Raw genomic sequence first — 23,744 nt, 5'->3', positions numbered from 1 at the left:
TATTTGTTCTCATTAAAACATCTATTCAAATTGTTTACACTATTTAAAAAAAAGCGAATGTTATTTAAACATACAATGAAAGAAAAGTGCCAATTAATGTTTACACCTTATTAATGAAAACAGAAACTATATTACTTATCTGTACAAGAATAAATTTTATTACAATTTGTCAAAATTTTGTCCTGTTAAATCAATGAATAAGTATTTTGTAATGAGGATGCCCGTATAGAATCATATAGCTTCAAATTATATATATGAAAAATTTTTTTAAATCTGTAAGTCTTTGGGCCAATGTTTAACTTCAATATAAATCAAATAGCAGTTTTTGAAAAATGAGAATCTCTTTTACTAAAGTTTATACATAAAGTATAACTGCATAGCAGTCATTTTTATTATGTATAGTGATTTGAATTTTTGTCATTGTTGTATATAATTTACTGATGATAACATAAAACGAAATCTAAAATAAGAAGTTCTTCAGAAACATCCACATTACTTACATCGAATTAAATTCTTCATAATTTATCCATGAAAATTAATTTTTTGCATACCAGTAATGCATATCTTTTGAAGTAGAAAATACTTTTGTTAATATTAAAATTACATAAAAAAGGCAAAGGGAAAATATTACAATTATCTCTTTTATTATAGACGTACCTTAAACGCAACAATTTTGTTTAAATCATATTCATATTATCTAATATTTACCGTGCTTCAATAATGAAATTAAAATTTTCGGAAACTCCCGCGATCTAAATCTATAAATTTGGAAATCCATAGAATGCAAATATATTGCCAAATGTTATTAATAGACAAAACTCACTGTATTTAAGGCATGATTCTTTTTCAGTTCTGTTTCTTTTTTTTTTGTTTTTGTTTTTGCTGGATGAACATATACATTGTATGAAACTGACTGTTGATGGTCCTTAAACTTGCCACGTTACAGGAATGTAGAACTGCACATCAAAATGTTACGTAAAAAACCAAATTACATGTTTCTTTAACATACATATATATATATATACTGATAAACTTGTCCATTTCTTTACGATAGTCACTTTCACTTTAAAAGATATTGAAACTGAATAAATTTCTTCAGTAGCGACCACCTGTTTGCTCTTGGTATACTTCAATAACATCATCATTTTCCATTTCCAACTAAAAAACAATATTAATATCATATTATCATTGTACAAAATGGAATTATATTAGTTATAAATGTAATAATAAAGTTAATCCAAAAAAAAGGTAAATTGTGATAAAATTTTATTTAATTTTAAATTATTTATTTTAAAGGCGTAATAATAATGTAAGGTAAAGGTATAATGAATTCCTACTTCTACAATGGTTAATTAAAAATTTTAAGCTTAGATAGAAATTTACCTGCTTTGGTGTTTCGTCGTCATTAATTCTTTTACCATCAAATAAAAACCTGAGTGATGTCATAGGAACACCCTAAATAAATTATAAATATGTTTTCAAATACACAAAGATAATATTACTTTAGGTACTTTTGCAATAAGAGATAAAATTATCACTTTTTTCTATTTTTGAAAGATTAAAAATACTTCCGTAAATTACATTTATGAATATAGGATATATATAGAAATTCATTAAAAACTAAAAGGTCTTCTAGTCGTAATGATGATACAAAGTTTTCATGAACTTTTTAACTTATACTTTTACTGTACACGATTTGAGTTAGTTATCACATGTTATGTAAAAAATAAAATAAGAAAATTTTTGCGCTATCTTTTTTAATAAATTATTTTTTGAAATGCATGACATTTAGACACACGGTTATTTTGAAAAGTGAACTAACCACACGATCGCTGTACGATTTTTTTAATTTACCCATTTGAGTGGTCATCTTTACCCTAAAGTGAATTTCATTGCTGTCCTAGAAAAAAAGAAATGATGAAACCTGTCATTAAAAGTCATGGAACTAAGACGTGAATATAAAAGAATAAAACGGCAACTTCTTACATTTCCAACAACTTTAAGCTTGATGTATTCGGAATTCGCGTCGCCTGGGCCGGCTTCAGGTTTTTGCTCCTAATACGCAAGGTTAGACCGATTAGATTCAAAATATGATTGAACATTCAAATGTTATGTTGCATCTATACCTCGAAATGTAGGTCAATAAATTGCTCTTTAAAATCGGGAAGCTCACCTGATTATCAGACATGGTATTTAATTAAATATAATAGTTCTTGACCACGCGCCAGAACAGTAACCAAACACAAGCACGCAATATGGCGCCGCACTTTTGTCAGTTTCACAGTCTTCTATTCTAAAAATGAAAATTTTAACGTTGTGTAGCTATTTTCGTTCCAAAAGACATCAGCTTCTGACAGTTTCGCTTGAACTTCATCTTTCAAAAGTTAATCATTGTTTATATATTTATATATACTTATATATGTATATATGTATATAAACGTTAGATAAACATTCATCTTTACCAGAATAACAATATATTATTATGATAAGACATTCATTAGATAAAATATGACTCTCCTTTCCTCTTCTTATGCTTAACAAGTATATATATATATATATAAATATATATATATATTATGGATTACTTCTATGTTAATCAGTTAATTATATTTGTCTTGTTATGTTTTATGAACACATTAAAAATTTGTACGTAAACTTATATTTGTATCTAAAAAATAGTATTTTTTTTAAATTTAGGATGTATTATATTCAATAATGTATAGAAGTATAAAAAAATTCTATATTCATAAAAAAATCTATATTCAATAATGTATATCTACAATTATAAAGAATATAAAAATGTTTAAAATTAGAAAAAAACTATGCCAAACGATTTCGATTTCATAAATATTTAGTTTTTAACTTTTTTATTATATGTATGTTATTAAGATTATATATTTGCACTTGTTAGAGTTCTTATTAGTTATATAATTATTTTTTTAATAAAATAAGCAGATAAATATTTAGAAGTAATAGCGAATTACTTAATGAAAAAGTCACCTCGGCACATGTTACCAATCACAAATTGATGTAAATCATATAATTCGTTACATAAGAATCAGATTTAATGGTCATACACACTTGGGATATAATACTACCAGGAGATAAGTTGAAACACCCTGCAAATTTTGTAGTACGTCTAATCATAGTATGCCATTAATGTTTTGACGTGTTATTTTTTTAACCGAATAAACAGCGAATTAGTCGCGAAAATTGGCTGAAAACATATAAATACTTTAGGTAAATGTTATTCATTTCCGATTTACCTGCGATTTATAATTGAACTCAAGATAATTGTAAAATGAGGAGGTTATGTGCATATCGTTTAGTTTATTTCGTGCTTTTCGGAATTTGTGAAAATAGTATTAAGTTCTTCGAACATGAATGTTCGTACTTTCTTCCCAAAATATATTGATATAGTTAATGAATGGAGATCTGAAATTTCATGCAAATTTTAAGTTATCGTTTGATATAAAAGTTCGATCAAACTATTACTGCGGAAGTCTTAAATTCTAGCAACCTTGAATTCGTTTTTATAATTGATGTAAATAATTCGGTATATTAGCAATGTTCTTAAACTATCAAATTGCATTTGTACACGTGAATTATTATTTATTCGAATGCTCAACAAGTATTTTTCACTTTGATTGCATTTCTTATCTAATTGGATCTGTAACATTTGCTGGAGTTCATTGCAAGACATATTGTATTTTTTTTGTTTAGATTTATTTGTAAAAATATATTTAGTAATGTAAAAAAGAAATGTATTCATAATGATGATGAAATATTTAATTAAATTTATTAATACAAGTGGAACTTATATATATATATATTAATGTTTTTTTTTAATAAAGTAAGTAAAATAAAATATAGTTTACCTTTGTTCTTTATTTTTAAGTTTATGACTTTAAGTAAAATATTTGATATTTAATTCTTTATACTTATATTTGGTTTTTATCTGTTTTTCCAAATTTATTATTTATTTACATATTTAAGGGGCTAAGAATATCTTTGTATAATGTAATATTTTATTTGTGAAACTATATTATTTATGTAATAAATAGGAAATGTTGTTACAAGTATTAATTTATAATCATGATTAAAATAAAAATTTTATTGTAAAAAGGTAAAATGATGCAAGATGAGCATCTGGGTGGTCCTCCAAGACGAAATGTTTTTAGTCAAGCAATAGGAAGAATATCACAGGTACTTAGTTATACTTCTTGAAGCTTTATTTTTTTAAATATTTTGTTTTATTGTTAATTGTAATTCCTAATTGTGCTAATGTGTTAAATATGTATTTAAAATATAACATATATGTATATATATACTGTTAAATACATGTATTTTTATTACAGTTATATCAAAGATATTTGGATCTTTGGACACCTCACGTAGTGTCAAGATGGACAGTGGCTTTTTTTCTAGTATTTGTTTTTTCTTTACGTATACTTTTATCAGAGGTAAGTTAAAGCTTAAAATGTATTTTTTTCTCTCCTCTTTATAAATTTAAATGTATTCTCGTACTTTTTAGGGATGGTACATTGTTACATATGCACTAGCAATTTATCATCTAAATTTATTCATAGCATTCCTTACTCCTAAAATTGATCCTGGAATGGATTTTGATGGTAAGTGCATATAAATTTATGAAAATTATTAGTTATTAATATGAAATGAAATTAAATAGAAATTATGATGGTAGAATTTCATTTAGTGAATTATACTTCCATGTAACTTTAGTACTTAAACAAGTTTAACTTCCATTTCTACAACACACTTTTAACAGAACTTTCTTGATAGATGGTGAAGGACCAGAATTACCTACAAGATCTAACGAAGAGTTTAGACCATTTATTAGAAGGTTACCTGAATTTAAATTCTGGTATTCTGTGATGAAATCTACAATTATTGCTATGATATGTACTATGTTTGATTGTTTCAATGTACCAGTATTTTGGCCCATACTTGTCATGTACTTCATAACGCTATTTTGCATTACTATGAAGCGTCAAATAAAGGTAATATAATATTAAATATATTGATGAAGTTGAGTAAAAAATATTTAAAAATATAAAATAATGAATTTGAAATTTATTTGCAGCATATGATCAAATACAGATATTTGCCGTTCACTTATGGAAAACCAAGTTACCAGAATCACGAGGATACTTCGAGGTTAATACCTTCAAAGTGAATTGGTGTGAAGTATGTTTGTTGATGGAGGTGCATAAGTGTGTAGATTTCTATTTTCCCAGTACCATGTGAAAAAAATTTTTGGATTTGAAAGCAGTCAGATTCTTTTATCAATGACATTACATATAAATAAAATCATTGCCTTCTACAAGAAAAGGTTTAATCCATAAAAGGTGTAACACTAAAAGTATAATGTTATATGCTATATAAACTGAATTGTCGTAATATATTTGTATCATAAAACTTGTACAAAGTATTGTTAGGTCTTACATAAAGTGGTCACAATAACAATGTGAACATTACAGCAGTTGTTAATGTAATATTAAATTAACATTGGATGTGAAGGAAAACAAAGATAATTCATACATATATTAGGTTTGTAATCTAAACAATAGTACCGTTTTCTTTTTAGTACATTTTGCTTTTTCGTTATGACATTCCATATAGAAGATTACATTTCTTCTCTTACTTCTTAATTTTTAACATTTTTAAATTTTATTCAAAATTTATCCTGTCGATTCAGTTGTGTTTTTGTTGTTAAAAATTGTAATTGCAAACTAGTCTTCTTTTCAGTAACAATAACAATACGCATTTTCACTATCTAGCTTGATAAATTTGTTCTCCACTGAAAAGAAAGTTGAAATTCTTTCGACTGCTTATGGTATATATTTGTAGTTCGTGATAGACGGCATCTAATCATTTTTATCGAATGAATTTATTATCGTAAACAATTTAGTCCAATTTACCGTAACATAAGACATGTTGTCTTAATAGAACTGTGTTCTTACATCGATAGGCATATATTAAATGGTAGTTTAAAACGACAACACATTGAATAACATATACCATTCATGACTCTTCTCTAATTTGTCTCTATACAAATTTGTATATATGAAGTTATTTAATAAACATACACGAATCGCCTGATTCATAGTAAAATAAATATTAAGTGATAGCGTTATTTAGGGGGTGATTTCTTAAGGTCCAAAGATCATTTGTCTGTCGCGTTATTTTATCTGATGTTTTACACTGTACCGTTTTTACAAATGAAACGAAATTATAGTATATTTATTTACTAAAAATTCTCGAATATTTTACAAATTTTATACAAGTTTTAAATTATATTATAATATACACATATGTTGCTCAGAAAATTGTTAAATTATATATCGCTTCATGGTTATTAAGTGTGTTTAATATTATTCAATATATTTTCATTTTCCTAACATTTTTAGCCTGTTTAATATTAATAGCTTTGGACTGATTAACTTATGTTAAACTTCAATCTGTACGAAATATAAGTTCATTTGATTATAAAATAAAGTTTTACGACATATCAGGTACCATTTCTTCGGTCTTTCACCTCATAGCTACTTAAAAATAATTATCTTCCTGGATCTTTGGACAAAATTTGAACCCCGAGTAACGTACTTTTTTGTTACTATTGGGCATAATATTACTTTATCTTTCTTTTATACACACACACACACACACACACACACACATATATGTATATTGCTCCAAAGATAATCGAAACGAATTGTTTCTAATATAGTGTCGATCATTGTAATGTTCTTGAAACCTTTTTATAGATACAAGCACACGCATCACGTACGATATTGTATAACACGTATATAAATCTTGATACATGTAAAATACGATAGTCGGTCATCTGATATCACTAAATAACGTGAAATGGAAAAGTTTGCGATATGTACACGGACTTGGGAATATAGCGATGCCCAACGTTTTACGGAAGCGATTGTTAATAAGTATTTACAATATATTTTCGATACTCAATAAAGCTTTCATGCTTACAATGGAGTCAAAATAAATAATGTTTTCATTAACAGTTTGTTATAATAATAAATACTTTTTCTCTCTTATTAAAATATTGATACAATTACTTTACTTACTTACAAATACTTTTTTTATTTATATTTCAAAACAAAAATGATATTTAACAAGGACGATCACAAATTTGTAATAGCAACACGATGAAGCTAAAAGATATATTTTCCTTAAACGTATTATTTATTATTGTTTTAATTAATATTTTTATAATTTTTAAATGTCAATTATGGACAAACGTAAATACTTAACGGTGTAGTAGGCAAGTTTTTGTGTTGAAATAGTTTTTTGTGCGGATATGTATAATATGTTTTCGCATGCAAGGTAACTTAACGAAGTTCATTTAATATTCAAGAATTCCGCCCTTTTTTTTTTTCCAAATAATTAAATCCGCACCATAGATATCAACACATACAGCGATGCTAATGTATGTTTCTGATAATAGAGCTATTTTTAACGATAATTTTATCCTTTTTTTAATCGCAATCGAAACTGGGTAGAATAGCAGAAAATTTTAATAATAGTACAAAGCAGTTTTCCACTTTTTAACTATAAGTACACATATACGTATGTAATAAATATAAAAATATAATAAAACATTTTTAATATATTTATTAATTTATAACATATCTATATATTATTATATATTTAGTACATTTATTATTAAACAATAAAATACATTTAAGAAGAAATTAAAACATATATATGTATATTAACGGTATTTCATTTCTAGAACTATCACCCAGTTTGAATTGCTAATTTCTCTTCCGGAATTTCTTTGCCCTTTTACGCTGCAAACTTTGATTTCAAATTCTCAATTCAGAAAATCGAAATTTTTACGTTTGACGATAATAGAACGACGAAAAAAATTGATAATGTACTATAGAAAAAAGGGAGAGTAAGAAAAAGAATTCTCACGGATTTTTCTTTTTTACAGGAGTCCACTTGTGGAAGTTTGATGATGGGTGTCGTAGAATTTAAACAGGGAAATTGATTTCCCTCTGATTCGAACGCGTTCGTGTTTCTCTTGAGCTGAACAGACGTGAAATGAAGTAATGAGATTAAAAAAATAATAAAAAGAAAAGCGAAAAGGAGAATAAAAAAGAACAGAAGAGAAAATGGAGCGAAGCGAATGTGGAGGAGGCGAAAATGGCGAAGCACGAATGGAACGTGTGAATGGGCAAGAATGTGAGGCTACACTTTTCCTAACGAAAATGGTAATTCAAAATAAAAGCATCGATGCATTGTTGTATATCCTCAGATCTTTTTTAATTTCTCTAACCATTCCTTACGACGAATCAATACGATATATTGTTCCCCTGAAAATGACGCTGTTGTGGAGCACTAAAGATCTGAGAAATATTCTCGTGGACTTGTTCGTTTGTCTGTGTTTTAAATCAAATTTTAAAATTGACGGGAGAGAGAAATCTAATATTTTTATTTTAGAGATATATCCGGCGTTGTTTTTGTTTGTGCTTTAACAAAGCTTGCAGGAGTTTAAGAGTCTTCAGGAGATTTGTTATTTCACAAAAGAAAGATTTTATATTTTATACATTAAATAGTTTGACGCATATATTAAGTATATTTTAGGAAAATATCAATTGTAAAGTTAATTTAATTACCGGTAATTTTATGAATATCTTGGAAACGAGATGGTTGATTGTGAAATTGAAAATGAAACTAAAAACAAAATTAAAAAGATTGAATGTCGCCACTTTTTCCAAAGCATCGTTTTATTTCATTTGTTTCCGTGTATATTACGTGTATATTTTGGCAATGAAAGAAAGAAATCGTATCAAAGAAAGAAAATTTAATCATCCATTCACAATCAATTTCTATCATATTACAATGTAATTAATTTATACAAATACTATATTGAAAAAATGATAATTCTAGAATAATAAAAATTAGTTTTATTTTGAAAATGAAAGAAAGTGAAAACATATCAAAAAGTATAAATCATAATATATAAATATGTTCATCTTTTTAATTTCCATTATTTTATGAACAATTCTGTGACAAAGTATATATTTCAATATCTTGCCCCCTTGACTACTTCCCTCTCGTTTCCAACATTTGTAAAATTCGTAACAATCAATTTACTTTCTTATACATATTCTTGCTCAAAATATTTCACACTGGCAAACGTAAACCTCCTTCAAATAATAAATAACGATTCTCCATCTTTCCAAACAATTATTTCTTCCTTTGACGATCAGATAAAAAGAAAATGACATTTACAAGCAAAGAAAGAAGATTGGTATCTCTTAGATCTTGATTTGCTTAAGGATATTTTTTCAAAAGAAGAATGTTTAACAGATTCTTCGATAATGGTTCTAATCGGTCCATTGGCGAGATCAGAATCGTTCCTATTCGTTCAAATCCTCCGAAATAGCCTTTTTCGATTTATCTAGGAATGTGGTCGTCGAGTTTAATCCTATTACGGTTGTTGTGGTCGTTTCACTTACGGATGAATCCCTTTTTCTGTATGGGTTTGACGGTGGGCAGTACAATCTGTAAATTTTCACCGTTAATGACTTCGAAAAGCGATTAACCATTCTAAATTGTCCCCATTTTAATTTTCTACAGTTCTTCTAAATTAATCATTAGATGCGCAACAATCACGTGAACGCAGTTTGCATAGGAAGTTTCGCTGATTTCTTCGAACGAAATATTGAGTGACGAAAGAACTCAAAAGAAAGTTAAATAATTAAGCAATAAGGGAATAGAATACCTTATACTCTCTGTTCTCGAACGGGGAGACCAATTGTTATAATACCTTCTTTCTGTGTCCAGATCGCGAGCTGTTGCCCATCGTTCGATATGGTGTTTCACTGTGTTTTGAACCTCGGTGTTTAGAAAACAGTAAAATAACGCGACGAACAGGCCCTGAAAATATTAAATACTCGTTAAAGTATACTATGTGCATTAAGATGATTTTTAATCTTTGACGTCGAAGCCATTTTTTATCTTATCGTATAATTTGTCAGAGAACTATTTCTCCATCCTTTTAAGAGTTTAATTTATCTTTTCCTAACCTATTCTTTGAAATTCATAATATATATTCGTAATTCCAAGATAAGGAAACTAAGGATGCATAGTTCCTTTCGAAGTATTTTATCCATTTAAGTTTTGAACTTTGAAGTTAAAAAGACGATAAAGTAACTTTATTGAAAAAGAAACTTTGCAGAAGACACTAATGCGTGCGATTACTTTATCGGTAGTTTGAACATGCGTTTATCAAATTACGGGTTTCTACGTATTCTGTTTTATATGAAAGTTCTGTGAATGTCAGATTCTTTTAAATATGCTTGGATCGACGTGGCTTTGAAGCTTGCCATCTCAAGATAAAATAAAGTAACCAAAGTAACAAGATTTATGTAACCTTTGTAACTTTACCGCGTATCTTGTAAGGGACTCGTAAGTTTCTTATGGATCAAACCTACTGAGAATAGAAAATTCTTTTGAATAAATACTTTCCAAATATTTGTTAATATGGTGCGTAGGAAGACGTTTTGAATAAATATTGCCTTAATGTTTTGATGCGAAAATTTTATTTTCGTTTGAAAACTTCGTTCTCCAAATTTTTATTCAGGAAATTTGTGACTATCTGTGGAGTGTTCTGTTTCTTGTATTAGTCTAGGTTATTTTATAACAACACTTTACGACATATATTTCTTATCGTTGCAGACAGAAGTCCTCGCACTAGAAAAGTGAGAATAAAATCATCTCGAGGAGGAAGAGATAATAAGAAGTGAGAGATTAAAATTTCTTGTATATCGACAAATCAATAAATTGATTTTTTTAATTCGAACAATTTCGCTTTCAAAAACTCAATAGCGTTTTCTCGATTATAAATTTTGTCAAAGAGGAAGAAAATTACCGGTTCTTGATCGAATATATGGATTAATTAATAGAGAATTACTCGAGGTTTGGTAATGTATAAACGAGTGCAAAATCCGCGACATATAATTTTTAAATAATATTACATTCGAATACGTATAAATATATACGTGTAGATTAACATAGATTTTAATCTTTTCATTGCGTAATAAATTTTAAGAATAAATTGTATCGTGTTATAATATTCTACAATGGTTTTAACAAAGGATAAAGCTGTCCTGGAACTTTTTATTTATAATTTTATAATTAAATTACGTTCTATCGAAAATACGCAAGTATCTGCATACATTTGCACGTTAGTATACAAAGAAACGTTCAAATAGACGAGATACGAGATAAAGGGAAAACAACGATTACAGAGAGTCCACGGAAAGGAATGCATCTATGTTTCATCAAAAGGAAAAGTAACGCGCTACAGATGAGTCCCTTTTCGAGATTTTATACCGTGAGGTAAGTTAGTTCTTGTAACGAGATATATCTTTCAGCTGCATTACCTGTGAAGAAAGAAACGCGGCTCGAGTGTAAGAGAATGCATTAGCAACCTGACCCTCCGTTGGTCCCGTCAGTACCAGCACGTAAGTTACTCCAAGGAGAGGTATCAACACGAGTAACGCCTTACTCGCCTTTCGATATTGCTGGGTTTCTGCGTTCGTCGCTGACCAGAGCTTTGTTATCAGCACCTGTAACGAAGAATCGTTGTAACGGTGGTTAGACAGAGGAAAGTTTAGATGGAGAATAAAGTAAAATAAAATAAAATAAAATAAGTAGTAAGTAATCGTACTTCTGAAAGATAGCGATGATTGATAGAGATAAAATTTAATGGATATCATATTTTGTAAAATAATGTGTTTAACTATAAGTAACATTCGCTTACGCTTTTACCGCAAAATCTAATTGTTTCACAGACAGGGCTTTGTTGCTGACGATCGTGTTGTTGATGTTACCTTAGATGTTGAAAAAAAAGGAGAAAAATCGGCCGTTCAAGTATATGTACTCACCCACATTATCATGAAAAGAAACACCACGTTGATGCATAACACCAAAATAGCGGGGGCTTGGTAGAACCAGTCGTAAGCATGTGACACCATCCAGGGACAATGCTTGCCCAATGCAACTTCCTGTGAACATTGTTGGCTACAGTGCTACTGGAAACTAAGCCAATTCTCGGTTAACTTTATTAGCAAACATCGCGTCATTCAGTTTCTTTCCCTCGTGGTACGCGAAGAGCACGTCTCCATGATGTTTCAGCTCGTTGACTTTAGCTATTTACTACGCAAGATGTCGGGAAAGTTTTACTGTACAGCGAGAGAAGCAGATACAGATGCACGAGTTTTTTCCCCAGGAATTAAACGCGCAATTTTAAACTGCTGAGGAGCGAATAACGACTCGGATCATTGGACATTGCGTAACACTTAATTCTAGACATGTTGGGTTGTTGGAAACTTCTCTTGGAACACGTAAAATAACCAAAAAAAAAAAAAGAAGAAAGGTCTATGTAATATTTTATCTTCGATTGAAGAATTAAAACTGGACCGTGGGAACACGGTTTCAACAAAGGTGAAAAGTCCTTAATTAAATGTGTTCGCTGACGTACATCCCTTGAGAATATCTTTCCCTCTTCTTGTTACATCGTATCGACTACTCTTCTTTGTCCTTATTTTTCGTTCACATCACGTACCTCGCCGGTATGTTAACGCGGATCGTGTCTCGAAACCTACATTATGATATTTTTCGATATTACCGGCATTCGTAGCAGGAAATTGGGGTATCGTCGAAAGCTTGAGGATCTTGGTGCCAGGTATTCTCTCTAATCATATAATACAATAAGTCGCAAAAATATTCATATTGTCAATTGTCGTCCTCGATAGATAAGGATTGTGAAATATATAGTGTAAGAATAACATGAATCTTTCACAGTCGGCAATAAGGGTTGGTATGAATACGTATGTGAGTCACTATAGTACGTAGTATGAGGCGCGAAGCACGCGTTATACATATTTCTTACATCTTACGGTATTAAAATACCTGTAGAGGACTTGTGTAGAGGATGGTTGAGCGTGAGATTTATAAGACGAGATTGCTCGTTGTTGAAACCGTCAAGTGTATTTTAAAATAATTAATAAATAAGTACAGATAATGTTCGCAAAGACGCTCGTACTAACGGATTCGCTAAGACAGTGTATAAGTCGCAAAATAAGATCGCTGATAACTCGTTGATAACTGATAGACACTCGGTAGATACTGCTTCGCGCGACTAACTGATAACTGATAGATAACTGAAATTCTTACGATCAACCATCCTCTACACAAGTCCTCTACATTGGTGACCCCGACGTGATTTGAACGCGACTAAACAATTCAACCATACGATCATACTCTACAAGTCTCCACATATCCGTATTAATTAATTTAATTTCACTTTCACTTTAAGATTCCACTTCTTTTGAAACGCGATAGAACTCTGCGAAGAACGATTGCTTTTACCATTTCAGATACAAAAATATTTAGATGAGAAAAAGTTAATAAATAAGTTAATAATAAAATAATAATTCCGACGTATAATAACGCAATAGATATTTCAATTCGTTCTTTTCTAGTTATCTAGTCTTTTAGATCTTTTGTTAATATTTGAAGTTTATGTAAATTTTGCATGAAAGTATAAACCGTCTACCGCTATGAACTATTTTCTCGTACCTGATTTGGTTGGATCATGATACTTTGATCCAACGATTTGGCAATACCCCACATGGCGATGAAGAGGACAGGTATTCCTGGAATTATAATACGGTTCTTTGCTAGAAAAATTTGTTCACAGACTAAGATTATTGTAATCGATAACAATAAAAAAATTATATAGAAAATTTCAGGCTATGTGAAGTAAGACAAATTTTAGAGAGCAAAGATAAAAAAATTTGTTTTCCAAATTTCGCATAGTCGGATTGTACGCATGCTTCGGTGACTAAATCTTTCTTTTTCTGCAACGGGGATACGTTGCGAATTCAAAGCAATCGATATTGATTTTTAGTTCATCGAGTGGAAGCATAAAGTCTTGATTATTAAGATTCTCTGCGCTTCGAATATGGATTTCACGGAAAGTCACAGTATGAACGAATATGGACCTTCCGCTGAACGTTAAAACGTAGCTGTTCTCAAAATACATAATACCAGAGTTATAAAAATTATCAATTCCAGACATTAAATTTATGTTCCCGGTAAAATTTGCTCCACAAAGAATACAAAGTTTGCACAGTGTTTCTTCGTTGATCCGAGTTACCGAGTGAGTAGCAGTGCTTTGAAGAATAAAAATGATGTTGTGAAACTTTACCCCATCCTATAACAAGACACAGCCTCAACTTGATATTATCGCCTGTGAAAGTCTTGACGACTAATAGGAACAGATACAGGCCTGAAATAAAAATACATAATTTGCATATAATTTGTGTAATTTACAATCGTTGATATGAATAACGGATATTTAAATAATTTCAAGGTCACGAATAAAATTATTCGATACGAAAGATAGTAAGAAGGAATGTCGCGATTCGAAATCCGAAATTGTAACATCGACAAACCGAATCAGATTACCTTCTACGAACATCCAAAAGTAATTAGTCAATTGGAAATAATTCAGCAGAGACAGGAAAACGATACAGGTTGGCACGTCCGGTTGCATGGACACCTAGAATAATTTTTCAATTTAAAAATTAAGCTGAACGATGAACGAACGCTCTCGTACAACTCGATGGGATGTTTCATTTTGCATTTATGCAAAAAAAAGAGCAAAAAGAGAAAAATTATCTATGGCATGCGTGTGTAAATTTTATCATCCGCAATAAAAATTTGTATTTCTATACGCGTATAAGCAACTACATAAAACGTTTTAATTTATATATAAATTTATCTAGGGTAAACATTTTATCTTTCTTAATGGAACGTCGTGTTTCTGTCCGAACTGCTATATTTTAATCCAGTATAATTGAATGTGTATACATTTTTCAATTTTTTTAAAACGGCAAAACAATTAAAATTATATACCTATCGTATCGAGGTACCATATTAAACATTTGAGATACCATCCTAAAAAATGAATTTTTATATTTTCTCAATTTCTTTCGTTTCTATAGATGAAAGACAAAATTTGGAGCATATTATTTTAATCTACGAATTTCTGCGATTTATAATTGAATAAAATTCTGAGTATTGAATATCATTATTTCATTTTTAGTTGCAGTAGTTGCAGATGAACTGAAATAATCCCGTATGTGGAGTGCATTATTTTCATTTATAGTGGTGTCTATATTAGGGAATAAGTACGAGTTAAACAAAATGGAAACGAGGAAGAGAAAAAGAATCGAAGAAGGTCGAGTAAGTTATTAGAATTTCTTAGTGGTAAATTAATAATAGGAAAGCGTCGAGAACATCTCAAACTTACTTCGTTCCTATGATAGAAGATGCAATGCACGACCATTGGTTTTGAAGTGTGTAATATATATTAGATAAATTTTATACTAATTCATTTTTCTAATTCTATTATATTCTATTTCTTTCTATTTGTCTATTTATTCCTCTATTTCTGTTATATTTTTTCAAAATTTGTAACGATAGAAAAACACAATATATCGCAGATGATCTAATTATATAATAATAATAAAACACTTGTATGATTTTACAAACAGTAAAATTTCTTTTACAGTTGATACGACATTTCCTAATGAAAAAATCAACTGGAAGTATTTTCTACCACAAAACCTTTATCACCTTTAACCGAAACATTTATATTTTCCTCGTTACACGCATTCCTCGTATGTGACGGCTACATACAGAGGAAAAAAATGGTAGAAGAATTGGTAATTAAAAGCAGCCCAGTGAATTGAATTTTACGTGAGGCCAATTTCACCGTAACCATTTCATCGTTCGTATTGACCTTTAAATTATCGAAAAACCAAACGCGCATCGGCCATTCCGCAGGCGTAATTAATTTTCCTTTCTATCGGTTCGTTAGCGTGTTACCAGAGGTTTTGCGACCGCTGAGCAAACACATTTCCGGTTCCTCGTCGGTGAAGCAAATCGCTATTCGATTAATTTAGCGACGCGATATCTTGCCCGTGTCTGAAACAGTTTAGCTGCTTCTCCTGGCATAATATTTTAAGCTTCTTTTATCACAATGATTTTGTATTGGAGATAAAGGAAAAAAAAATTTAGTTTTATTCGGCTGTACGAGAACAGATTTTCATCGAAATTGTAACTACAAAGACAGTTTAAATTAAAGTTATGATATAAAAAAGCATCCTCGAAGTATACGAAAAAAACTATTGTTAAAATTTCTGTACTAAATATTGTGATAATGTATTGTAACGTGTTAAAATATGTTTGAATTTGACTATAAAATCTTTGAAGGATTGCGATTGTATCAAATTTTATTGTAAAATCTTATGCAATTTGTACTTGTGGAAAGTTTGCGATTAAATCTTACACGAAGAATTCTTTCGTGGAAGTTTCATTCAAGAAGTTTGAAACGAATCCTCGCTCCAAGTTCAGTGTATGGAGTGTAAAATTGAAAGTTTCCTCCTTTGATAATGTAGCTATGACAAGTATAAGAAATGGTTGCTTCGAATTCCGTCTAATGATTGGAAAAGTTGATGGAAGAAGAAATTGTGAGGGTAAAAATATTTAGCAAATCCTTGGAATCTTTCTTTAGAATTTCTTCTTTCTCAGTGATACAAAAAGTTAGGAACCACGTCAAAATATGCAACTTTTTTCGCGTGATAACTTGTGAACAGGAAAATACTTAAATTTAAAAATTCGTAAAAAAATCGTTCACCTCTATTCGGGAAGTGGTTTCAATCGACATAAATCAAAATAAATTTAGGTTGAAAAAGCTGGACAAATTTACCCTTCTTCTTTCTAAATTTCATGGGAGAATTTAATATACGAGATTTTCTTCCAAAGAAATATCCTAATTTTACGTTTCTGCAACAAGTGACGGCATTTTAGTTCTCGTCATTTTGTAGGTCAGGTTTTGTAGATAGTTTTTATCCGAAAGTAATAAGCCTTTTCACTTCTTTTCTACGTCTGTTCTCGAGAACAAAAGGATTCTGTGATAAAAAAGAAAGTCGAGCTCAAAGAACAATTACTTCGAGCAAATATAATCTTCCGTTTTATAAAGGCAAAGTTTTAATGCTAAACTTCATTCCTCCCATGAATTAAGTGATGTAGGTGGCTATCTCATTACGTCAATTGGTTTTCTCATTTAATACTTTATCGTATGTGTATCGTTTCTACCTAGTATACACATACATTTATACAGAATAATAGTAGTATAATTACGTTTATACAGAGCGGAGCGGTAATCGTAGTGTATCGGATAGGCAGTGGTTTTACATGAAAAAATAACAGAAAAGTTTGATATAATATTTTTTCACCCGAGGTTTCGCTTTCGAGAAAATCGGTTTTAGAGATTTGACAATTATATTTTAATTTAGTTAATTCCGAACTGAACAAGAGTAAATAATCGATAGGGGTTTAAACTACATTTGGAAGTAAATAAAAAATGTAGAATAACATTTTTTCATAAGGTGCTACATTTTCGAAAAAAAGAAATTTGGAAATACATCATGCGCGTGTATCACACCAGTTCGTAATTAAACGCATTCAAATCTTATTTTCTTGAAAATGAAGCTTTAAACGAACAAATATTTTCACAGGTATAATAACCTTCTGTTTATTGTTTACTCATAGCTAATCAATACTTAGCCAAGTTAAAGTATACTCGACAAATTTCTAAGCTGGATTTTCCCAGAAACGAAGCGCCGTATGAAAAGTTTTACTCTATATTTTCGATTATCTTTTCACGTAGCATTGCTTCCTGCCCGGTTGTATTACGATTACCGCAGCATTCTGTATACATTTAATAAATAAAATTAATTACTCAATAGTTAAAGAGTTTCAGGGGATATTGTGTTTTCCATGAAAATACCTGCATCACGTTGTTTAGAATCCACATCAGGTCTGCAAGGATGTAGGTAAACATCAAGTTCGTGTGTATGTTGTTCCTGATGCATCTGAGTTCCCTGAAACAGAGTTAACGATTTATCAAGTAATTTTTGCGGTCTTTTGCTACATTGCTCGTACTGCTCAATATTCTTTAAAACGAATGATGAAATTTTCGAAAAATTATAGGTATATGTGGATTAAATAATTACTTAAGAAAAGTTTCGATTCATCTTATTTCTGTTTTTGTAAAAAGATAAATAGACAAAATAACGTATAACAAAGGCGAATGAATACAAGTAAAAATATCGTCCATAATTACGATTAGACGCACTTTGTAATTAGTTTCGTAGAAACTAATAAACCTGTACATGAATCACGGTGACTCTTTGCGGACACAGTTCGAAGTTAAGCAGTCTGTGATTCTGTGTTAAACAGAATTACTGCAGCAAACTGAGTTCTAACTGACCCGACGTAAACGAAACGATGCGCCTGTCTTAATAACGAAGATATATTTGTTGCAACAAATAAGTAATAATTTATAGCGAACTTTTTACAAACAGATGGTTACGTATATGTAATATAACATTTGTATATATATATATGTAGCATCGCGGACATAAGGACTAGGAGTTAGCGGGTGAACCACATACAATGTCGTGAGAACCGAAGCGTTTTTAAATCGTAAACAATGTCCTGAGAGCCGAGGCGCCGATGGGCCCATCAATGTGTCGTCGGTCCTTCAAATGAATAGTTTCAGAAAAAAAAGGTCTACGTGGCTTTGGCCACGAGCGGTCGCAGAACACGTGTGTGGTGGGTCTACGGGAAGACAAAAGACATGCAAGATCAGGGCAGTTTTAGTTGAGAAGTCGAAGACGGTGAATTGAGAAGTCACAGAGTGCGAGTTGCGTTGTCGAGAGAGTGTGGTCCGCGCGAGAGAGAACGTTGGATCCGTTGTGTCGAGAGTTGTCTAGATTGTAGCGTGTTATTGCGATTAGTTCATATTAAACTACCATCGTTTTTCTGTCTATATTTGTACAATCCATTCATTGTAAATAAACTACAAATATTAGGATATAATAATATTATATTCCCCATTGAAGATACTACATATATGTGTATATACAATATATAATTTGTATATATATAACATTTAAATGTAAAAAACATTTTATTATACTATGCAGAGTGAATCGGAAATTGTAATACAACCGGACACGGGATGCTTGTACGTGAAAAAATCAGTTGGAAATTTTTTCACGTAGAATCATCTCTTGCCCGGTTATACTTCCACCCTACTCTGTACAGATATAATGACGAGCAACAGCATAATCCAATATAGAATTTTAATAACAGTATTACACGCGTAGAGAAATCACTTGCTGCCGGTGATAGCAAGTTTGTTAGTTTGTTATTAATTTGTTAGTTGCAACGGCACTAAACGAAAGTTTACATTGCGTTTATGGCTTCAACCAGCGGATAACTTTCAAAATTTGTTTGAGTTTCATCGTTTCAGTTGGATCGTTTCTCTCTTGCAATTCGTGGCATGAGCTGGGACATTGTACAGTGCACTTTTCAAGGCGAGCAACGCATAGCCTGTGTGCGATGCGATTTACTTCCATGCGACGCTCGTGGATCGCGTTGTTTCGCGAGCAACGTTTCACCGGCACAATATTATGGAAATAAAGGTGAGACGATGATTGCACATTGAATTCCCGGTGAATATCAGGTCGGTGAGTTTTAACGTAGCTCGACCTCAGTTTTATCACTGACAAACAAGAGGTAAAGCGGCGCGATGTGCAGCCGCTGAATAATTTCAGTAGAACAGCGCCGAATTAGTCAGGCATCGCCAAATACACCTGGGACAACCTAGTCGTTTAGATCATAGCTGTCGTTATGCGAGAGGTCCCTATTAAATTTCATTCCTCTGAAGTTTGAACTTGATTAGTTAGTTAATAACGTTTATTAAGTTTCGTTTCATTATTAATTATAGTCAACTGTATTCGTTCGAGGTACTGAATGAATGAAGTGCGTTTCATAATTACAAAACAACTTTCAATCTTTATAGGTTGTTTTATATTTTTTGTAGGAAGTTAATTAATTAACACACTGATAAAAAATACGGACGTAAAAATCGGTTAGGATTAACATTTACGTATACGAAGGGATAAATTTGGTTTCATACGTTCGAGTTGATTGAATTTATTAAATCGCATCGGTCGCCTTTAGGCTAATGGTCGATACACAATTTCACGTCGAACCTCTCTTCCCCGATTAAGTTTCATTTCAGCGCATGATTTAAAGCAAATTGTTCCGTGCTATGCTTTTAACAGCAGCCATTGCCTTTCAACCGCCACGAGAGTGCTTCGATGCGGTCGGTCGCAAAAACGCGATTAATTATTAAGCGAATATACGATACATACGCGACAATGATTGATACGAAAACAAAGAAATACAGCCGTATCGAATACTTGAAACAAAATCCGTTCGTGGTGATGTAAAAATCTCTGATGTCACAATGTGTTCGTTTTGCTCCTTTTCTTATCGTTTGATCGATACAGAAGTCACTCATCGGTCTGGATCAAAATCATTATTAATTTTTTCGCAATCCTTTCTCTTAATGACTAAATATAAAAATAATACTAAAGGTGGTCTTATTAAATATTGAGATATCGTTAATATAATAAATAAGTTATTGTTCAAATACTATTATTTATAAAGCACACGCTATGGATAATAAACGATATTTCAGTGTTATTTTACTTATAAAGCGGAAGCGGATACGGTGCAGTTACTTCTTCATTCCGTGCAATAACTCCTACGATGAGAAGAAACGAGGAAAACAGACTTCTCACAGTATTAAAAGAATATCGTGTCTCATAGCGTAGAAACAGAGCGATATAATAATATATTCATTTAAAGCACAGTGTCGTTTCAGACGAACAGAATTAACTAAGAAGTTTTCAGATAATTTTCTACGAAACGTTGCAAATTAATTCGGAGATAGTTCATCAAGAAAAGATGATAACTGTTGATCTTCTTTCGTGTTCTCGTTGGTGAATAAACAGCTTATTCTCTTTCTCTTGCTCGAGGTCTTTTCGTTTATTTATTAAGGCTCTATTTATTAAGTTAATTATGTTATTTTTTATTATATTATTTATTTATTCATTATATAATAATTTATCATATTTTGAGTTAGAAAAACCCGAGTTGTGCAGGAAATAATATCTGTCACGTCGTTAATCTTGTGGCAAAACGTTGTAAAATAAAATCTAAATTAATAATTGAAAAACATGCATAGAATCGAGCGTAGATTGATTTAATTAGATGTACGGTAGTTTCGTTGAAACCAGGTAGAGTTAACATTTTATTTTGAGAAAACTGCTGTTTAGTGTGCATGAGTCTAATATATCCGCCGGAAACCACGGATTCACCACGGAAGTGCGTTTCAATCCTAGATACTTTTAATAAAATATCCCGTGTTCCGTACATTCGAGCACTATACTGAGTTTCATATTACCTTCCTTGCTCTGTATTTCTGAAATTCCTCTTTGCTATATAGATTTCGGTCTCAGAGCTTGTTACAAACGACCCCAATGACGACTGCTTTGATTAAGATAAATAAAGATATACGTACATTAGATTTTAATTAATTTTTGTATATTATACGCTAATAATAATACCTCGAATAAATTTCTTTATCGTATTTAAATCCCACGTAAGAAAAATTAAAGGAGTTTGTAAGAAACGACCAAGATTCAGCCACGGAATCGAAGCTTTTACAATCGGTTTGTGGATTCTATCTTTCGACCATTGCATTAGCCTGAAGTATCCCTCAGTAAGCCTTACTTCCAAGTGAAACCATTTGCTTTCATGGAAATATACGCTGGTGTATGCTGTTTCTCGGAGATAAATGAAAGTAGGAGAATTGAAGAATGAAGAAATAGGACTCTGTCGAGGGTGATCCGCGCGATAGGAAGCTTCAAAAAATTGATCTGAAATTCTATGCAAAGTAAAACCGGGGGATGATACATATATAGTATATATTACAGTTGCACTTTTCCATCTTTCCTTTTTTCCCATGTCCCTTTCTACTTTGCTCCGTGAGTATAGTATATTTGCTTTGTTTGAATATCTAAATTTCGTATCTCATCTGTATTTTCACGATAATATTCGAAGATTCACTAATAAACCATTCATATTACAATCTACCAATAGATCCCACAACTTCTTATCTACTGTACGTATTATATTAATCAAAAAACTAATATTACATTTATTTTTAAAGAAAGTAAGCAACATCCTTCACCCAACGAAATAAGAACAAACATTACGATTAAACCACGCGACCGTTCAAAAAGTTCAATCCGACTTGTCCTAGATGCTCTTTGAAAATTTCATTTACACGATTTCCATAATTTCACTTCTTCTATACTCAGCCCATAATCGTCCCTTTACCGAACCAAAAACCGTAACAACGGTTCGTTAAATTTATTTAAATTCGATCTACTTTTCGATCAAATTTCCGTATCACGAACACGTTTTGTTTGCGAATCTGGAATTTTACGCTTCCACTATTTCACAATTCCATTCTCCCGTAAAACCCATTTTTGTACTCGAATAATAATTCTTCAAAGCTTATCTTTCAGTTACATTCGAGCTTTTATCCCACGGACGGTTGCTTTTATCCAACGACCATTGGTTTTATTTAACGAATAGAAAGAATGCGTTATAAGGTTTGCTCTATTTCGTGAGGCTCCATTTCCGGAGGCGATGGAAACGCGGCACCTTTCAAACGATGCGGTTAATAAATGATCAGAATTGCGAGTGCCACGTGAAACGTCGTTTCCTTGCTCGTTAACGTGCACAAGGCAAAAAGATATTATCGCGTTTCTTTGAACATGCCGATCGACCTATGCATAGAAGGCCGAATATTCGTTTGCGAATATTTTTCATCGATTTCACGGTGCACCGTATATGCAAATCGCTATCATACTACGTTAAAATTCCAAGTAAGATCTATTTATATGAAAATTACGAAGCCTTTTATGGATCTCAAGATGATTCTCTCACATTCTATAACAATAGTTTAGTAATTATATAGATATAGTTAGTAATCTACTTATTAATAGTCTATAATAGTAATTTTTCTTTCCACGAATCTTCTCATACTTTTAATAAGTTCAAGACGAAAATCGCCTACTCGCAAATAAAAAGAAATCTCTTAATTATAAATATTACATATATTGTACAATTTAGTTTCTTTTTACGTTTCTAGACAAGTATTAGCTTTTACTAATATTCTACTAGTATTCTGAACTTTTTAATAGATGCGAAACGAAAATCACTTACTTGCAGTAAAGAAAAATAGAAACGGCGATGATCAGTGTAAACAAGGAGATGCTGTATCCAACGAAGTAGATCGTGTTTGAAATAACCTCGACACTGCCCTCGATCTCTGGCACGCGGAGATCTCGGCAAAGGCTGTAGTTGGTATAGTTGCTCCAATTACCGTCTAGCCTGCACCAGCGACTCGCGTTCTCTGCAAATGATCCGAATTAGCCCTATTAGTGTTCACGAATTTAACATCCCGTTTTTCTATCTAGGAATACGTAATTACTTTATCACGGAAGCACTCGGTGGGACTTGATACACGTGACGTAAAAATTGAAGAAGTATATCCCACGAGAGAATAAACTCAAAGTAGATCGGTTTTACGGGAAAAGTTCGAGCAATTTAGTCGGGTGAATTGGAATTACTGTAGAGATGACCTCGTCTGGTTACCTTTGATCTTTCGTAATCGA

At 31.2% G+C, this 23,744-nt stretch overlaps 3 protein-coding genes and 1 long non-coding RNA gene across 14 annotated transcripts in view; 2 read left to right on the top strand and 2 right to left on the bottom strand.

Moving 5' to 3' along the window:
* Positions 1 to 110: 110 nt before the first annotated feature.
* LOC122566170 (small ubiquitin-related modifier-like) lies at positions 111 to 2,310 on the bottom strand. Its single transcript, XM_043723028.1, has 5 exons — positions 2,174 to 2,310; positions 1,987 to 2,055; positions 1,823 to 1,900; positions 1,384 to 1,455; positions 111 to 1,158 (listed from the first exon to the last, which is right to left on the bottom strand). The coding sequence occupies exons 1-5, from the start codon at positions 2,186 to 2,188 to the stop codon at positions 1,096 to 1,098; spliced, it is 297 nt and encodes a 98-aa protein (XP_043578963.1). The 5' UTR covers positions 2,189 to 2,310; the 3' UTR covers positions 111 to 1,095.
* A 777-nt stretch (positions 2,311 to 3,087) lies between these two features.
* Positions 3,088 to 10,861, top strand: LOC122566164 (protein RER1). Of its 7 annotated transcripts, XR_006316417.1 has the most exons (9): positions 3,088 to 3,240; positions 4,127 to 4,206; positions 4,359 to 4,463; positions 4,535 to 4,631; positions 4,804 to 5,021; positions 5,105 to 5,178; positions 6,789 to 6,968; positions 7,985 to 8,264; positions 10,738 to 10,861. XR_006316417.1 is itself a non-coding variant. In XM_043723016.1 (7 exons), the coding sequence occupies exons 2-7, from the start codon at positions 4,132 to 4,134 to the stop codon at positions 10,754 to 10,756; spliced, it is 588 nt and encodes a 195-aa protein (XP_043578951.1). In that variant the 5' UTR covers positions 3,088 to 3,240; positions 4,127 to 4,131; the 3' UTR covers positions 10,757 to 10,861. The 7 variants fall into 7 exon arrangements, 3 of the variants coding, with proteins under 3 accessions (XP_043578951.1, XP_043578949.1, XP_043578948.1); XR_006316416.1 differs by lacking the exon at positions 10,738 to 10,861 and having other exon boundaries at positions 7,985 to 8,307; XR_006316418.1 differs by lacking the exon at positions 10,738 to 10,861 and having other exon boundaries at positions 5,105 to 5,571; positions 7,985 to 8,307.
* The window catches only part of LOC122566163 (diuretic hormone receptor-like), a 78,666-nt gene continuing 62,984 nt past the window's right edge, over positions 8,063 to 23,744 (bottom strand). For 4 of the 5 annotated variants that reach the window (XM_043723012.1, XM_043723008.1, XM_043723010.1 and 1 more), the window contains 9 exons: positions 23,293 to 23,482; positions 17,927 to 18,020; positions 14,536 to 14,629; positions 14,276 to 14,356; positions 13,645 to 13,721; positions 11,949 to 12,068; positions 11,445 to 11,630; positions 9,782 to 9,936; positions 8,063 to 9,561 (listed from right to left, as the gene is read on the bottom strand). In XM_043723012.1, coding sequence (XP_043578947.1) covers positions 9,417 to 9,561; positions 9,782 to 9,936; positions 11,445 to 11,630; positions 11,949 to 12,068; positions 13,645 to 13,721; positions 14,276 to 14,356; positions 14,536 to 14,629; positions 17,927 to 18,020; positions 23,293 to 23,482 — 1,142 coding nt within the window. In that variant the 3' untranslated portion in view covers positions 8,063 to 9,416. The remainder of the gene's footprint in view (positions 9,562 to 9,781; positions 9,937 to 11,444; positions 11,631 to 11,948; positions 12,069 to 13,644; positions 13,722 to 14,275; positions 14,357 to 14,535; positions 14,630 to 17,926; positions 18,021 to 23,292; positions 23,483 to 23,744) is intronic. The other variant, XM_043723011.1, reaches the window with a different exon arrangement.
* LOC122566165 lies at positions 11,488 to 12,506 on the top strand. The gene is made up of 2 exons (XR_006316420.1): positions 11,488 to 11,717; positions 11,856 to 12,506. It is a non-coding gene; the product is annotated as an uncharacterized LOC122566165 (long non-coding RNA).

Source organism: Bombus pyrosoma, linkage group LG3, assembly GCF_014825855.1.
Source record: "Bombus pyrosoma isolate SC7728 linkage group LG3, ASM1482585v1, whole genome shotgun sequence".
Taxonomy (NCBI): domain Eukaryota; kingdom Metazoa; phylum Arthropoda; class Insecta; order Hymenoptera; family Apidae; genus Bombus; species Bombus pyrosoma.
Note: the sequence above shows the minus strand (reverse complement) of the source record. Positions and strands in the feature narration are given on the sequence as shown.

Bases quoted from the DNA above. Each gene is read 5' to 3' on its own strand.
- LOC122566170 (XM_043723028.1), bottom strand. The intron at 1,901-1,986 runs GTAAGAAGTTGC...CTTTTTTTCTAG, and splicing joins AGCTTAAAGTTGTTGGAAAT to GACAGCAATGAAATTCACTT. The intron at 1,159-1,383 runs GTAAATTTCTAT...ATTGTTTTTTAG, and splicing joins ACGACGAAACACCAAAGCAG to TTGGAAATGGAAAATGATGA.
- LOC122566164 (XM_043723013.1), top strand. From the start codon at position 4,132: ATGATGCAAGATGAGCATCTGGGTGGTCCTCCAAGACGAAATGTTTTT. The intron at 4,632-4,803 runs GTAAGTGCATAT...CTTTCTTGATAG, and splicing joins TCCTGGAATGGATTTTGATG to ATGGTGAAGGACCAGAATTA. The intron at 5,179-6,788 runs GTTAATACCTTC...ACCTTTTTATAG, and splicing joins AATCACGAGGATACTTCGAG to ATACAAGCACACGCATCACG.